Consider the following 18,123-nt stretch of genomic DNA (forward strand, 5'->3'; position numbering starts at 1 on the left):
GAAACATAGGATGAATAAAGGATACAGGATAAAGTGGCTATAGGCAATGTTTCTGTTATGAGGTGATCTCCTGTTGTCAGTGGAGTGCACTATTCTGTAAAAAAAAAAAAAACCTACACTTTAGGGGGGAAATCAGAGACACCAAGGGCTACAGAATACTGTTAACAGTGGAATCAGACCTTATTTACAAGGAGCATGATTCTGCACATTACCTGATTGTTAAGCCAGAGACCTTTAATTTGTGTTTTGTTTTTAACGTGTAAATGTGTACTCTGACTTGTTCCTTCCTTGACAAGGCAGAGTCATCAGCCAACCATAGCTTGTGATGTCCTTAGAGAGGAAGACCAATCAGAATTTAGGATTTTCACAGATGGATTGTCTGCATTTTGTTTACAAGAGGAATCAAAGGAAAGAGATTAAGCACTGTGTGCCAACACTCTAACTTGTTATTGTACTGTACAAACAATCACAATCTCGATCAGAACTTGTTGGCGCAGAATCATTGGTTTCAAAGACAAAAATCATATTTTAGAAATCTGAAGTTTCTATTGTTCAAACACTGACTTCATTTTGCAGAAATTGAGGAAACAGTGAAAACCTACCATAGAAAATATTACTCATAGTTTAAGATGGTTTATTTATGTAGCCAAAGAAAAAATTGTATAACAAGCTAGAGTGCCCACTTGCAAGGAAACCCTGTTTGCACCTTTGCAGCGGGGCAGAGAGAAGGGCAAGAGATCCTCTGTGACATGACTGGCAACCTGGCTGCAGCATTAATACTGCCTGATGGTTTCTAGGCCGGTTGGACCTCTGGACACTTCACCAACAGATCTTAGAAAAGGAGACTTCTTCCCACAACTGTGCCATAGCTGTGTGCCTACAGCCATTCTTTTCCACACTAGCTTAACCCATTTTAAATGACATAACATGCAACGAAATCCCAAATCCATTGTAATGCTAGTGTAGGGGTCAGCAACTGTGGGAGGCTAGGGGGCTGCCCTCAGGAGACCTTCACCCCCTCTCCACAAAAAAATATAAATTTTTGTTCTAAACAGCCTCAAAGGTATGTGGAGGAGTTTTTTCAGGTTCCTAGAGGACATTTGGGGTCATTTTGATGCAAAAACATTTTTGAAAATAAAAAGAAATTGCAAAACTTTTTTTACCCTCCCACGCAGGTGGTCCAAGGGGCCATCAAACATAGTAGAAATCCCCATGAGAACATTTGAATTTTCAAAAAAAAAAATGCCAAAAAAAAATTTAGAACAAAGGAGCTAATTACTTTTCTAGTTCTTGCTGCTAGAATGGAAATTGCCAAGAACTGGAAAATAGGGGAACTCATACAACAAAATTGGTGGCGCAAAACAGGGGACATTTGGTTAATGGAGAAGCTTGCTGATAATATGAGAAAGTCTAAGGGACATATGGACTGACTCATTCAGCGAGAAATGGTTTCACTGTACTGACTATGTCAAGAATAACTCACAACAGTTAAATCTCCCAGCACACCATCATGGATTATGGAAAGATGTTCTGTTCAAAGACCCAACCATGATACAGCCAAAGTAATACAATGCGCCCTTCCCTTACGTGGGCTATCACTTCCGGACCCCCCACCACCGCCACGTAAGGGAAATATCACATATGGTGGAGTCCCATTGAAAACAATGGGGTTTGTGTCCATGGCACAGTGTGCGCGCCTCAGGCATGCATATCATTTCCTCATCCGGCGTGTGGCTGTCAGCATAAGCTTATAGTGCACCCACGTATGACGCGGGCACACCGTACACAACACATATGTAATTCAGAAGTTTTATTTTCTTTTGAACTGCATCCATGTATTGTTTTGTTATTTGACTGCTGAATTCATTGTTGATTAAAAGTTTAATAACGCACCCCTGTGTTAGCATCTGACTGTTAGCATGATGGAAACCTCTTTCCCTTCCCCTTTAAGCCTTCTTTGCTGCCTGGAGGTATTGGGGCTAAAGGGGAAGGAGAGCCTCATTCCTTCAGAACCACTCTACTGGGTACTGGCCTTAAACCAGAACTCAGTGTTACATCAGACATGTGGCCACTGTTAAAAGTAGCAGCCTTGTATTTGCTATCCGCATTCTGTTCATTGGATATCACTAGAGTGACTACAGGTCCTTCTATTGTTGGCCATGTCCTACATTTCAACCTTCTGTCTAGGAGAAATTTCAAAATGTCCTCTATTTTGAATATGGCTAAGAAGCGTGAATTTACATTCATAGTAGTGTTTTTAGCTTTTATTTGGCAATGTCCTACATTTTTCTTAAATACCCTATATTTGTGGTACCTTTGCAGTTAGGCCATCTGGTCACCCTAGGTAGTATGGAACATGATGACATTAAATCAAGCAAATGTTCTCTTTTGCTATGGGGAAGGGGAAAATAATTTTGACACTAGCTGAAATTTTGGGAGACTATGGTTCTGGTCTAATTCTGTGTTTGATTTAGCAGGGTTTTTTTCCAAAATGTGAAGTTGTGAACTTTTCTTACATTTTCAAAACCTTACACAACTTATTTATCATCTTCTTTCACCCCCCAAGAATTAAATGGAATATGTGTTGCAATGGTAAATATGCCTCATATTTTGCAGGTACGGTTCCCATCACATTTCAGTTCAGATCTTAAGGATTTACTAAGAAATTTACTCCAAGTAGATTTGACCAAACGATATGGAAATCTCAAGAACGGGGTAAATGATATTAAAAATCACAAATGGTTTGCCACTACAGATTGGATTGCCATTTATCAGAGAAAGGTAAGATGTTTCTCTTTCTCTCTCTAAGATAAAATTGGTGATAGTACATGAAGAAGATGGTAGATACTCCCTTTTTCATTTCCAGTTATTTGAAGATAGGTCACATGCCGTCAGCCTTGAATTTATAATTTTTAAAAATATATATAGTTCTAAAAAAATTCAAAATGCCCCTATGGGGCAATTTCATCATGGTTAGAAGGGCTGGGGCTGTTTGAAGCTTAGAGAAAGCCTTTCATTAATAAATAAGAGGTGCTAAGAGGCCCTTAGCAGTTTAAAAATACAGTAGGGAGCTGCATGCACGCCATAAGATTTAGATGTGTCTCCTAAACACTATTTTAACTTCCTGCAGAGTATTGGCAAAATGTCCACTGGTATTTTGTGTGATTAAATAAGTGCCCACAAATTATCATGCTTTCCCTTGATCTCACTGCCGCAAAACCACTACCCCCTCACTTTTAACACAAACACATCCACTATCCCCTTTTTAAAATAGAATCATAGAATCACGATGATGATGATGACACTACTTTGACGAAACCAATGCCTATATATCAAACATGTGTTATGGACATATAGTGTGAGTTTTTAAAAATACTGTACCTTCTTTTTTAGAACTATATAGGCATATTCCCATAAAAAATATTGAATAGCTAAATCTCAAAGCAAACAATAGTTTATAAAAGGAAACTGGTTGTTTAGCTGTACAGTGTGACAATACTGTAGCAGTTATAAATGCTAATGTATTAATTAGCACAAGACAGGCTACAGTTAACTTCACTATATTCTTTTATTTTAAAAGGAGGCCTCATAAGCAAATGCCTCATAAGCATTCACCAAAGAATGGTAGCCTTCTCAGCTGCATTTTAAAATATCCACTTAGTATACAGCTTATAGGAACAAAGATTTTCTGCCTTTTATGATTAACTTTTAATAAATAAATATTTAAATATATCTGTTTTTATTCTTCATCATTGTGCATGTGCCTTCAAATTACCTGTCGACTTATGACACCCCATTAATTTCATAGGGTTTTCTTAGTCAAAGAATACTCAAAGATGTTTTTGCCAGTTTCTTCTCTGAAATATAGCCTACAGCACATGATATTTATTGGTGATCTCCCATCAAAATACTATCTAGGGCTGACCCTGCTTAGCTTCCAAGATCAGACAGGATCTGGTGCCTTAGGGTAATACACTTCTTTAAATCTTCTTGAAATTAGGATAAAAAATACAGTGGGCCTGCCAGATTGGCAGATTCGAGCTCCCACAGATCATCACATGCCATTTTATTTTGTGCTGGCACATGCACACTAAATGCAGAGGTGTTGCAACATGCACATCGCTGCCATTGAATAAAATGGGGTACAACCACCCACATTTTCCCCATCTGCAGGAGAGGCCTGAATAGAACCCCTTTGGATAGGAATAGACCACAGTAATAGCTTACTTCCTTCAGTCTCAGTTGGACTGTTTCTTCAGTTATTCTGAGGAGTTGTACTGCCTTTTAATTTAACCATTTCCAGGATGTCTTACAAGTAGTAGGTATTATTGCTACCCCCAAATTCTCACATATATACAACCTTGCAGCCCTTAGTCCTCTGCCTGATGAATGGGCCATAACATGTGTCCCTTAGGTTCTGGAGTCCTAGTCATTCTTGTAACTTCTTTGGATGATGGATATGTCAAGGTTGGTCTCCCCCTTGTCAGGATGCCCTTCCTGGGAAGAAGTAGGCTATATCTTCATAGTCCTTACTCTGCTGCCAAAACCGAGAGTCCAGTTTTGTTGTGCTCTCTCATCCCAGGACAAACAATACGTATGTTAGATGCTGGTATATTTTGGTTTGGAGGCAGTATATTGGCCACCAAACCTTCCCACCTCAATATCTCAATCTTTAATACATCTCTTCCATATTAAAGCATTTTAACCTGCTTAAATATATACCTGGAGTGTACCAGAGACACATGTTTCTTTTGGTTTCTCTACCAAGGAGATATTATTGCAGATAATTATTGGTTAATTTTTTCAGATTTGCAACCACAACCTTCTGTACTTCTATTTCACATGTAGGTAGAAGCTCCCTTCATACCAAAATGTAGAGGCCCTGGAGACACCAGCAACTTTGATGACTATGAGGAAGAAGATATCCGTGTATCTCTAACAGAGAAATGTGCAAAAGAATTTGCTGATTTTTAGTACTTGCTGGAGGATAAGAGGACATCAGGGCTCACATTTGGGATCTTTGCACTCTGTTAACTCATGAGATGGAGCTGAGACCATCATATGTCAAAACAATTACCTAGTTACTTCATTCCACAAAGCTGACTGAGGTCTTTATTGCCATCTTCCATGTGTGCAGTTTGCACCAACCCTTATAAACTAGGCACAATTAAGCAAGCACGGTTTGTGCTGTAACACAGAATATAGACCACTTTTCCTAATTATCTTGTCAGTTTCTGTCCTTTCCTTTATTTTCTGTATATTGTTGATTTCCCCTCTCTTGTCTCCCCCCCCCCTTTTTAAAATGAAGCAGCCTTTTACCTAAGAATGCTCCATTTTATTTTGAATAATGTATTTGTGTGAATGAAACTGAAGGTGTTTTGGCTAGTATGACTTTAGACTGAAGTGAAAGATAAGTGTTGCTTCTAGTCTGTGCCAGCCAATCCTCCCATGTCTGTCTTTACGTCTGAGGCTACAGTTCATAGGTTTGTATTATTACTATTTTTTGTAGCTCAGACTAAACCTAGCCAACAACATTAGCATTTTTTGAAGGTAGTATTTATCGCCATATGAGTGTGTGCTAATTGATTTAAACACATCTTCCTGGAGACTGACCAAACTTAGGTAGTATCAGAATTGGACAGTTGTGTAGGGTACAGTAGCTAGACCCCGTGCCTTGTTTTTTTCTACATGCTGGCAGTTCTTTTCCCTGCCTCGTAATTCTTTTTCTTTCCTGGGCAGTAGGTAAATATGCCATAAGCATACTGTGCCACAAGAAGCACAGTTTCAGTAAAGCAGGAATAATTCCATCCATCCTGGGCTTTGGACCATGTTTAATCATGCTTAATTACCTGCATTTAAGTAAGTAGCTATTTAAATGGGTTTTAAAACAACTTAAAGCCTGAAACACTTTAGAAAAAGATTTGGTCAGTATTGTCAGAGACTAGGACTGATTTTTAATAATGTTGGGGCTCCTGAAGTATTTCACATTTCAACCCTTTTTTATTAAAGGGGAGGAAAGGTTGGTTTTTTTTTTAATCTCTTTAGCTATAAGAATAAATGGTTTCGCAAATTGAAAATTTAGTATTAAAATATTGATGCATTGCTAGACAAACCTGGTATTTCTGTTAGCTGTGAAGAATAAAAGAAGTAAATGCCAAGTTTTTATCCTGGTATACTATATTAGTAAATCAAGGATGGGGTGCTGCTCCAATCATGCTTATCAGCAGCGCTTCATTCGCATGGAAAAGAGACAAAGTTTAAAACTGCCACCATCTGTAAAGTGGTGTCTTCATTTCTAATCTACTTTACATTAGTGAAATGGAATGTACGGTCACACACAGAATTGTTTGGGTTGCATTAAGTTTCATATAATCTCACCAACTGACTTAAAAGGGTATTGCTGCCATGTGCTTGCTTCCAGCACTTTTACACAGACTTATTTCAGTGTTTGTTAACAATCAGTGGCTTAGCACACCTTCTTGTGCTTTTAAATTTATTCATACAACTTTTTAGTTGGACACTCCATTTCTGATTTATCTCAAGATGGCTTGTCTTAAGATGGCACATCAGTGTGTTTAAAATAAAGTTGGTTCATGTTTGATTATCAATTTACATGCATACAAGGATGAAATGTTTTTATTAACTAACTGAGATTGCTGTGTAGACATGGTGTTCTGTAGAATGCCAGTGCAGATGAGACCATTGGTATTACTTCTTTTTAGTCTCTATTACACTCCTTTAACAAAACAAACAAAACCTCCATAGACATTTTGCAGTCTGGAATAAGATGTACCATATAACATTCGGTATGTCTTTTTAAGTTGTCATGTTGTTTTTGCACATCATCCTTAGGAGTCTGTTTTGCCATCTTTCTCCACCCTTGTCAATGTATGTGCAAGACAAACATACAATACTTTTGCAGTAGCAAATTTTATGTAATAAATATATTGTCACATTAATAAATTTAAAGAAATTATTTGTATGGAAAAAGTTAGTCTTTTGTATTTCATCTAGATTGAAGACATGCTGTTGTATGCTAGCGGTAAATGATAAATTTTACAGTAATTTTATTGTTTATGGACTTCCAACAATTTTAATAAATGCCACTCTTTTTAATTCTGGTATGAATTTTAGCCAATACTTAGACTGGACAACACACAGGACAGGTGTCTTCTATATATCCTGGATGACTATGTAAAATTGCAAAGGATGGATTCCAGCATGTCTGAGATCTAAAATCTTATTGTTTTGGTTTTTTTTTATATAAACATCTTGATCCCATATAATTTGTGCTTATTTAACATGTCAAAAATAGAAGATAAAAATAAATCTTAAGTTGAGGTACTAGACTGGAAAGATAAAGAGAGGTTAAGCCAAAAGCTCTGGAGGTTACCTTACAAGGCACTAGAGTATAAACTTGGCAATAGTTACACGACCCTATGATTTTGATCATACAAAAGCCACGTGAAGACAGTGCTGCCTGTATTTAATTTCAGAAACCACCTTAATCATATGAAATACTGTATATTTGACAGTAGAGACTTGTTAATTTTACATAATTTGAGGAATTAAGTGTTGGACTGTATAGTATCTTTTAGCTGTACTCTAGCTGTATGTAACTCTCATTTTCAACATAAAGGATTGTATCTCATTAAGTAAATTGCTTCCTTTATTTTCTTGTCAGCTGCATTAAAGCCCTTATTTTTAAATCCTTTAAGTATTTTACTGATTTCTTTGCAAATAGTTAGTTTGCTAAAATAGTGTGCAATACAGTAAAAACTTTATATACAAAACTGCAAATTAAATTATGTACAACACTGCATAAGGACCGTGCTGCTTTTTTCTGTCCCAGGATATATTCTCAGTCAAGGTAGCCACAGGCTCTGAATTTGCAAGACCTGAGCAGAGCTATCTTGGAGATCTCTCATTCATTGTTATTGTTGCATGCCTTAAAGCCATTTCCGACATATGGCAACCATAAGATGAACCTATCAAGGGGTTTTCTTGTTAGGATTTGTTCAGAGGAGGTTTGCCATTGCCTTCCCCTAAGGCTGAGAGGATGTGACTTGCCCAGGATCACGAACTGGGTTTCATGGCCAAGTGGGGAATCAAACCTTTGTCTCCAGAGTCCTAGTCCAACATTCAAACCAGTACATCACACCATAGGGTTGCCATACGTGAAAGTCAAGACCAAACAAGGACAACATACTCTCATGCCTCTGCTTTGCCACAGAACCCACCCTTAATTGTGAAGAACTATTGTAGGAAATACTTTGAAGAGGAAGAAACATTTTGTGCACATACCCTGTAATAGAGTAATTTAGCCCTAGTTGTAGCAGGCCTCAAGAACCAGTGTGGTGTAGTGGGGAGTGTTGGACTAGGACTCTGGAGACCAGGGTTCAAGTTTTAGCTCAGCCAGCACAGTGTAGTGGTTTGAGCATTAAACTGAGAGTCTAGAGAGCAGAGTTCAAATCCCCATTCAGCCATGGAGACCCATTGTGTGACCTTGGGTAAGCCACACTCTCTCAGCCTCAGGGGAAGGCAATGGCAAACATCCTCTGAGCAAATCTTGCCAAGAAAATCCCATGATAGGTTTGCCTTAGTCAGAAACAACTTGATGGCACACACCAACAATAGCAGGCGTCACCTACCCAGGAGCTTCATCCCAAGGCCATTATTAGTATTTTGAAGTGGTTTTGCTTCTTTTGAAGCACAACAGATTAGTTTAACTCTGTCTTAGTCCTAGGAATGAGAATCGCTCCTTATTTATGATAAGATTCACTTCAGTCTTCTCTCTCCTTTGGGGGAAGGGTTGCATGTATGCACATGTGAGCATACAGCAGTGTGCCTACTGGGATGGTAACTCCATTGATGGTTGGTCATCTAATCCTGCCTCTATCCATGCCCAGTAGATTTTTTAGAAATAAGTGTATGGGGTTTTCCCTTCAGGCAGTTGCACCGCTACCACCAACTGTAGGGTTTTTACCCTTGGGCAATCCCACCACTGTGACCAAATGTGGGGTTTCAGCCTCTTAACCCACCAAATATGAAAATTTCCACAGTGCTCGCTGCAGTTACCAGGAGGTGAGAGCTTTTCCTTATCCCCACCACTGCCACAATGTAAGAGCTTCCTCCTGTCCCACCCGTGTGACACCAACTGTGGGAACCCTCTAAATGCCTTCAAGGTAGCTATGAGAATTTAGGCAGTGTCTATCCTCGGTTGACGTGACCCCTCTATATTCAATGCCACAGATGTCTGAATCCAAGCTTCCTGATAGCGTTTCTGGAGACCAAAAATGTAGATTAATTTTTTTTTTCAAAATTAAACATATCCAAGCAGATTATGTACCACCATTAAATACTTACTGCATTTAAAAACCACACTCTCATACAATCCTTTCAGGCTAACTCTGTCCAGCCATACCACACTTGTAAACAAAAGTCTCTTTATTCCAACCTTAGTCTAATTCAGAAACCCTTGTCTAACTGAACTTCTGTCATTCACTGTTATTAACCAGCATTATGTAAATCACCGTTCCACCAATTAGCATTCACTTCATCATTCCATTCTCTCATCCCTTTTAACAGCTCCTTACCTTGTACCTTGCTCCAACCAATAAATCAAACATTTTCCAAGACAAGTCCATGACATCACAATACACCCATCACCATTTTCTTAATCCATAAAGTGGGAGTTGTGTACCCACATTAAAGCCCATGGATCTCCACCTCCATCTGGTACAGCAAATAATGAGGGATAAATAAGGAAGCATAGAGAAATTTTAATTAAGGTGTGGATGGGTTGCATAGAGCATGCCAAGATTTGTCATTTTTGCTCATCACACAGCCCCCTCTCCCAACAGAAATTATAAATTGCCCTATCTTAGGCAAATATTCAGTGTTAAGCAGGAATTGCTACTGTAAAAGAAGCACAGACCATCACTGTATACTCAGGAGTAGTACTGCTTTCCTCACAGATTTTGCTTTGGTTTAGCATTTCTTCATAGTCTATTTCTGTCCCTAGGTAAACATTTCCTAAACCACCATCTCATAAACATTACATTTCAGTGGCTCCCCTGCAGGTGTGATTGGATTTTCTGATTGCCCCCAGATGGGCAGAGGTTTATCACTTTCATTCTTCATCTACACTCCTCCCCAGCTGAAAGCAGCAACAGTCATTTTAACAATTGTCTAAACCAACTGAAGCTGCATTTGTGTGCATTAAATGTGTGGAAGTATATTGGGAACTATGTGAATATTTGATCATTTGCAGTAAATGACATGGAAAGAGGAAAATGGTGCAAATCTCACTCCTGGTGGCCAAGGAAGGGACTGGATCTAATTTTGAGGAGATTCTACCCACATGGCCCCCAAAACTACCCTATGGGACCCTCCTCCAACTTGGTTGATCCCTGTTCTAAGCAGGATGAAAACAAAGTCAACGGGTGGAGGATCACTATATTTTAAGAAGACTTGGATAAAGTTTACTACTACTGCTGTTACTCAATATCTTCATTATCATCTTTTTGTTTATATTCCACCTTTTCCCCAAAATCAGGATTCTAAGCAGCTTGCGAAGTACAATAAATACAATCTAGTGAAAACATACAAAAGATTGCCATTAAAATGGAATTAAACTATTAATAACAAAAACAATTTAAAATATAAAATTAAAAATCATAAAATGCAGTTCAAAAATAGTACAATTAAAAACAGTATAGGCAGATGGAAATAATACACTGAAGAACCATTTAAAAGAGATGAAAGGATGACAGGTTCACTCAAGGGAGAACCATTTGGAGGTGAACCTCCAGTTTTAGAAAATGAAGTTTGGAAGATGTCCAAACTGGGTTAAAGAAAGGAAAGGGGACTAGGGATCATATAGCAAACATATGGTAGATAATGGAGTACACCAAATAATTTCAAGAGAAAATCAACCTGTGTTTTATAGATTATAGCAAAGCCTTTGATTGCACAGATCTTGAAAACTTATGGCTCACATTAAAAGAAATGGACGTTCTACAACTTTTATTGTCCTGCTACTCAGGACATGAAGCTACCCATCAGGACAGAATATGGACCCTATCTTATCTTATCACCCTATCTGTTTGACATATACTGAATGTATCATACACAAAGCAGGTTTAGACTCAGATGAAAGAGGCTTGAAAATTAAAGGAAGGAACATCAATAATTTTAGATATGCATACTATTGGTAGAAAACAGTAAAGACTTGGAATGGTTACGGAAGAAAGTCAAGGAAGAAAGTGTAAAGGCAGGTTTATAGAGCAACATTAAGAAAACAAAAAGAATGATCACAAATTATTTGCATAACTTTGAAAATACAATGAAGACATGGAAACATACCTTGGCTCAATAATTCCCATACCTTGGCTCAATAATTAATCAGAATGCAGATTACAGTCAAGATCTCAGAAGAAAACTAGAACTTGGAAAGGCAGCTATGAAGGAACTAGACAAGATCTTGAACTGTTAAGATATATAATTGAATGCTAAATTTAGGATTGTCCATGCCATCACACTTCCCATTTCTATATATGGTTGTGAAATCCAGACAGTAAAGAACGCTGATAGGAAGAAAATCAACTTATTTGAAATGTGGTGCTGGAGAAGAGTTGTACAGATACCATGGACCGTTAAATGGGTTCAAGAGCAAATCATGCCTGAACTCCCTAGAAGCTAAAGTGACTAAACTGAGACTGTCATACTTTGGACACACCATGAGAAGATATGACTCACTAAGAAAAAATAATGCTTGATCAGGTAAAAGGCAGTAAGAAAAGAAGAAGACTGAATTGTAGATGGACAGAATCAATCAAAGACGCCACAGCCCTGGGTCTGCAAGACCTGAGCAGGGCTGCTAAGGATAAGGTGACATGGAGGTCTCTCGTTCATAGGATCTGCGTAAGTCAAAGTAAACTTGACAGCAGTTAACAACGACAAAATATCAGAACTTTCTAGTACCAAATTCATATAATTACTTCCACCCCAAATAAAGCAATTATGGGGCATTTCCAAAACATATATATAGCTAGTTACCACCTGTCATAGTGATTTACTGAAATCAAAGCTATTTAATCACAAAGAAGGAAACTCCAATTTTATCAGTAACTTAAAGTTTTCCTTGATACTACTTCACAGTATTTGGATGCCGCTGCAAATTTGATCAGTAAATTGTAATTGCAGTTCAGTGGAGCAGTTTGCAACCTCTAAGAGGGTATACAGTCAGCCCGCCTTATAAACGGATTTTTTATACATAGATACAAGCATCCGCGGTTTGAAAATGTTCAAAAAAAGTAAAAATTTCAAATATTAAACCTTGATTTTCCATTTTTTATAAGGGACACCATTTTGCTATCTCATTATATTTAATGGGACTTGAGAATCCATGGATTTTGTTATCAACGGGGATCTTGGAACCAAACCCCAGCGGATCACAAGGGTCCACTGTATTACTAAAAAAATACATTTATTTTTTATTAATTTAGAAAACAGTGCAAAATATAAGCATTACTTGTGTCAAGCTGTGAGTGATGCATCAAGTACATTAGGAATGATAAGTAAATCACACAGGGATAATGGCACGTAGTTTATTAAATTCATTTTATCTGTTCATAAATGTTTCAAATTTGCTATTACAGACGTGGCAGCTGCTACATCTAATCTTAAAATACACATAGGTACATAGTATTTATTGACAGATTTACAGGCATTTAGGTGCTTTCATTGGGAAGTATACCTAGGAGAGCCTCCCAGGGAGGACAGCACACACCAAGGCACCAGGCGGTCCATGGATGCAGGTAGTAGCAGTTCTTGACTAGGTACTCAAAGGCCAGACTTTGAATTACTTGGCTATCAAAATATTTTTATGGTGGTTTACACACCGCCATTAAAGTATGCGCGGAGCGCGTACTAGGGTTAGGGAGGTGCGGTGCTTCCGCACCTCCCTAAGCCTAATACGCGCTCTGCGCATAAAAAATGATGGCAGCCGTTCCAGACGGCCGCCACCATGAGGACGTCACGGCCGCGCTGCCTGTATACGGGGCAGCGTGAACGTGATGTCCTCGCTCTGCGCCAGGGCGCCTAGTGCGCCCTTAGCGCGGACCAGGAAGGAGCTCCATTTCGGAGCTCCTTCCTGGTTTGAGGCGCCACTTTGCATCACTGGGCACAGCCTTCAAACGCCTGTGCCCAGCGAAGCAAGGGAGAAAGGGGCCAAGCGGCCCCTTTCTCCCCCTCCCCGCCGCCGCGGGGTGTCCTTGGGGCTTGAAGCCCCAAGGACACCCCTTTTCAGGCTGCGGGGAAGTGGTGTTTTGCCGCTTCCCCGCAGCCTGAAAAGTGGCAGATCGCAGCCTCAGCAGCTGCCGTTCTGGCAGCTGAGGCCCTGATACACCGGGGAAAGGGCGGTCTGTAACCCGCCATAGTAACTGGCAGTTCAAGGCCCAAGTGCCGCATGATGGGGTGAGCTCCTGTCACTAGTCCCAGCTTCTGCCCACCTAGCAGTTTGAAAGCATGCGAATACAAGTAGATAAACAGGTACCACTTCGGTGGGAAGCTAATAGAGTTCTATGAAGTCATGCTGCCCACGTGACCACCAGAGTTATCTTTGAAAAATGTTGGCCCTTCAGCATCGTCCCCTAAAGTTGGTTACTAGACATTCATGTCAAGGAGAAACCTTTATCTTTAAGTAAGGTTTAGCTAGCATGGTTGTGGTGACATTTAATTTTAAAGATTAAAAAAGAACAGAATCAAGAAAGAAATTTAGCATTTATAATTTTTTTTAAAAAAAAATAACATCCCACATTGCCAGATGCAGCTATGATAATGGTGCTCCATCATCATAGCTATGCCAGCTACTGGCAGGCCTCCAAACCTACCACTAAAGCCAGGCATCACCCCAACTGGAGAGTTTCTAAGACACTGTGGATCAGGGCACTAGAAAATTAAGACCGCAGTGTTGTTCCAGTTGTAAGATACGTTGACACAGGCAGCTGGAGAGACCTCATGGTCCTGCTACAGCTGCTTGTCTCAGTGCATCCTATGACTAGAAGAGTGCTACTGTCATAAGTTCCCAGCATCTCTTCTTGAAGCTCCTCAGAAACCCTTCAGTTGGGCTGCTGCTTGACTTAAGAAGTAGGTTTTTGGTTATTAACAGCTTGTAAACACGAATCCCAAACTTTACAAGATCACAAATCTAGTTTACAATCTCATACATGTTGAACAGATGCTGTTCTAAATTAATTTTTAAAAACCCATTATTATTATTTTTTATTTCACCCTCATACATATAGTAATAGTAATGCCTCTTCCCTGGTCACTCTCCCGGTTCAGGAAAAGCTTAATATCCTGCATTAAACTTCAGTGCTTCTTTTTTTATGGTAGCCTGTATTAGAGTCCATGATTCCACGCTATACAGTAGAGCCAACAAACCTAACATGGTACAGTCCACATGCTCAAGGCTAATGTTATTTTTTTTCTTGAAAACTTCATTTTAATCTTTACAAAGTTATTCTGAGCCATCTATAATCCTAATTGCCTGGTTATGATCCTACCGCTCATTTAATCAGATTCTAAGCTATTTCTCAACAAGGTCTGCACCTTCATTCTGGATCTTTACAAGTACTTTTTATTAATCCTGTTTTTGGTTTTCTAAGCATTCATTTTTTCCCCAGCTCATGGCTATTACTTATTTCACTGGCTTTACTGAGTGTGTGTCTTTGAAAACTAACCATGATGTCAGATAGCAGTATTATCTACATATTGGATGTTATTTATAATCTGTCCATTCACAAATGATATCACCATTTGAATCAGCAAGTGCTTCTTTAAATATGTGCTCAGAGTATAAATTAAAAAGCAATGATCAGAGTAGACATCAAGGGTGGGAATGGTGTAGCCCTTCAATATACACTTGGGCTCCAGCTCCCAGAAATCTTCATGATTCACAATGCTGTTGACCACTGCTGAAAATTGTAGTCAATCAACATCTGGAGGATTGCACAAATCCCATTTCTGGTATATATCCTTGTTGAATTCTATGTCTATTTCCTTTGTCATCTGATCTTCAACATTCACTGTTTTTGTTGCCAGTACAAGTTGCCAATTATCCAATTTTTCCTTGAGTCAACCTTCATTTACCAACAACTCTTAATTTGTCAAAAGCTTTCTTTTAGCCAAGCACTTCTCACAGCATCTTCCCCCAAGGACAGAGAACAGCATTTCCATAAATCCTCTACTGAATTCAGACGGTGTATTTCACCTGCCCCTTTTTGCATTTCTTGTAAATTCTGTCATGTATTTCGCTGAAGAAACCCTCAAGCAAATGACTCATTAAGCCTCCTATTCTGTAGCTATCACAAACTTTGGCATTTTCCTTGTAATGTACTAAAAGATGCAGCAAAACTCCAGTAATGACTTAAGTTCTGTAGAACTGATGTAAAAGATACAGTAACATTTTTCAATCATTCTTTTAATATTTCTGAAAAGGTGTAGTCGATTTCAGGTGCTTTGCCATTTTTTTTAAAGAGTGAAAATGCATTTCAGATTTCAGTCTTCTGTACAGTACTTCTGGTCCAGCATCAACTTCCAGTACACTAAATTCTGACCTATTATGTTCAAATAGCTCTTAAGTAATCATTTTATATTGCAATTTTATCAGGATTTATACCTAGACTAAAAAGACCTTGGCCAAGTCACACACCCTCACTCTCAGAAGATGGCAAAAGCAAACCCCCTCTGAAGAAACTTGCTTTAAAAAAAACCTGGGATAGGTTCCCCTTAAGGTCGCCATAAATAAAAAAATACTTAAAAGCACACAACAACAACTAATAAATTTACCACCTTGTGAGTACAAGAGCAGGCAGTTTTGCCACACATACCTGCAGCTTTAGGATCAGGAAAGGCCATTATCCAAACCAGAGACTGAACCAGAAGACTTCCATTTTTAAAAAAATGGCCTTCCTTAGGCCTTAAACAGCTAAGACATGACAAAATTGCCTCCTACACCCCATAGAGGGTGAGGGTCTTTGGAATAAAAGTGAGGGGGATTATTTGGAGCAACAATGAAGAGCCTTGGTTCTGCATGTAACCTACAGGTAAAAGGTTCCCTACTTGTTGGATATGAATCCAGATGATCTGATAAGAACAAGGATGTCCTCAGATGGAAAATGTGAATCTAGCTAACAGCTTTGAGCTAAAGAAATTTCACCAGTGTATGTGTTATCCTCACAACAACAAAGGCCTAATTAAGAATCATGATGATGCTCAGTGCCTGTTGAAGAGTACTGTGAGGAGTTAGCCTGGATGTTGGAATATCTGGAACAAACCCCAGTGAAGAATGTGGTTATGTTTATATCTAGTCCTTACCCCATAAAATTCACACAAATGAACAGGAACGTGAGTCGGTGCCTTTGAGGCCTATATTTCCTCTTTCAGTGCAAATTTTCAGGACTACCTTTATACTCATCAGACAATGTATAGTACAGTGGACCCTTGTTATACACTGGGGTTTGGTTCCAAGATCCCCCATGTATAACAAAATCCGTGTATGCTAAAGTCTCATTAAATATAATGACATGGCAAAATGGTGTCCCTTATAAAAAATGGAAAATCAAGGTTTAATATTTGAAATTTATACTTTTTTTGGAACATTTTCAAACCATGGATGCTTGAATCCACTCCCTCAACCAGCTTCAGAGGGCATAGATTATGGAAGTAAACCTACAGACTTCTAAAATAAATACTGCACCTGTCTGTTTTTATTTAATCTAGCCCCAATCTAAATTACTCTGTTGACAGAAAGATTTATGGCAATGCAATGAAATCCTGCACATGTTTACTCAAAAGTAAGGTCTTACCTTTCAGGGGGGGAATACCTGTAGAATTAGAATGGATAAGAGGAAATTTAAAAAGATAAGTTCACCACAGTCTAGGCTCCTTTCATTGCTTTAATAATTGAGCAAGATTTACACTATCACATCAGCTATCATTTTGGGCTTCATAATTTCAAACCAGTTAAGATATTAAAGGTATTTTCTGTAAGCTTTATGCACACAGCTGATTTTGGAGTTGGTGTTCATATTACTTGGGCAACTGTGTTGTGATTTGTCATTTTGATGGTCTTTTGTCTTGTTTTGGTTTAGTTTTTACTGGGGAGGAGCTCATAGGCTAAATCCCCACCCGGCAAATAATTCATCCTTACTTCAGTCCCAGTCTTGTTTGAACACATGACATTCCTCTGGTATTGAAGTGATAGACCTTCTTTTAGATGCCTAAGGCTTTAATGCTATTTTTGATTCTGCAGTTTCTAGGAAAAACTGGAATTTTAAAATGTGTTTCCTGTGCCCTGAATCAAGATCAGGGAAGAATTAGAGACGGGGTTGGGACAGGTTGATAGGTGATTGCCTAGGTCCTGAAAGCATGGAGTTGCCATTTAAAAAATCACATTTATGTATGGGTGGGAGGCTGACAAAGTTCATGATATAAAGGGTCCCAAAGTGGTTTACTATCCCAACCACAGCTGGCAAACATGGTGTTGACTTTTTTTTTTTTAGTTCAGTGTATGAGGCCAGCATGGTGTAATGGTTTGAGTGTTGGACAAAGACACTGGGAGACCAGAGTTCGAATCCTGGCTTGGGCACAGAAATCCACTGGGTGACCTTGGACAAGTCCCACTGTCTCACTCTCATAGGACAGCAATGGCAATCCCCCTCTGAACAAACATTCCAAGAAAACCCTATGATAGGGTCATCTTAGGGTTGCCATAAGTCAGAAACTACTTGAAAGCACACAACAACAAATGAATGTATGCAGATATCTGCATATTTGAATATCTGAAGGGACACCTCTGTTTCAGAAACCCTCTGAGCCTCAGATATGGGGATATCTGCATGTATGCATACACTGAACTAAAAAAAGTCAAACAAGAGTCCCACCAAGTGTTCATCCTCTTCTGAGGTGTCACACGGTGGGGTCTGCATCCCCTAGTGACACCCCTGCTACCACCACCACCCAAATATGAAGTTCTGGTGAAGGGGGTGCTGAGGGAAACAAGATTTTCCTTCCCCCCCCCCTCACTCTTCCTCAACTTAGTTTTGGCATGCAACT

The 18,123-nt window shown here is 39.0% G+C and overlaps 1 protein-coding gene across 6 annotated transcripts in view; it reads left to right on the forward strand.

The window, feature by feature from the left end:
• Positions 1–7,260, forward strand: part of PRKACB (protein kinase cAMP-activated catalytic subunit beta) — an 86,652-nt gene extending 79,392 nt beyond the window's left edge. For all 6 annotated transcript variants that reach the window (XM_042463435.1, XM_042463436.1, XM_042463433.1 and 3 more), the window contains 2 exons: positions 2,617–2,781; positions 4,849–7,260. In XM_042463435.1, coding sequence (XP_042319369.1) covers positions 2,617–2,781; positions 4,849–4,974 — 291 coding nt within the window. In that variant the 3' untranslated portion in view covers positions 4,975–7,260. The remainder of the gene's footprint in view (positions 1–2,616; positions 2,782–4,848) is intronic.
• The last annotated feature ends 10,863 nt before the right edge of the window (positions 7,261–18,123 follow it).

The sequence above is a fragment of the Sceloporus undulatus genome, chromosome 4 (genome assembly GCF_019175285.1).
Source record: "Sceloporus undulatus isolate JIND9_A2432 ecotype Alabama chromosome 4, SceUnd_v1.1, whole genome shotgun sequence".
Classification (NCBI taxonomy): domain Eukaryota; kingdom Metazoa; phylum Chordata; class Lepidosauria; order Squamata; family Phrynosomatidae; genus Sceloporus; species Sceloporus undulatus.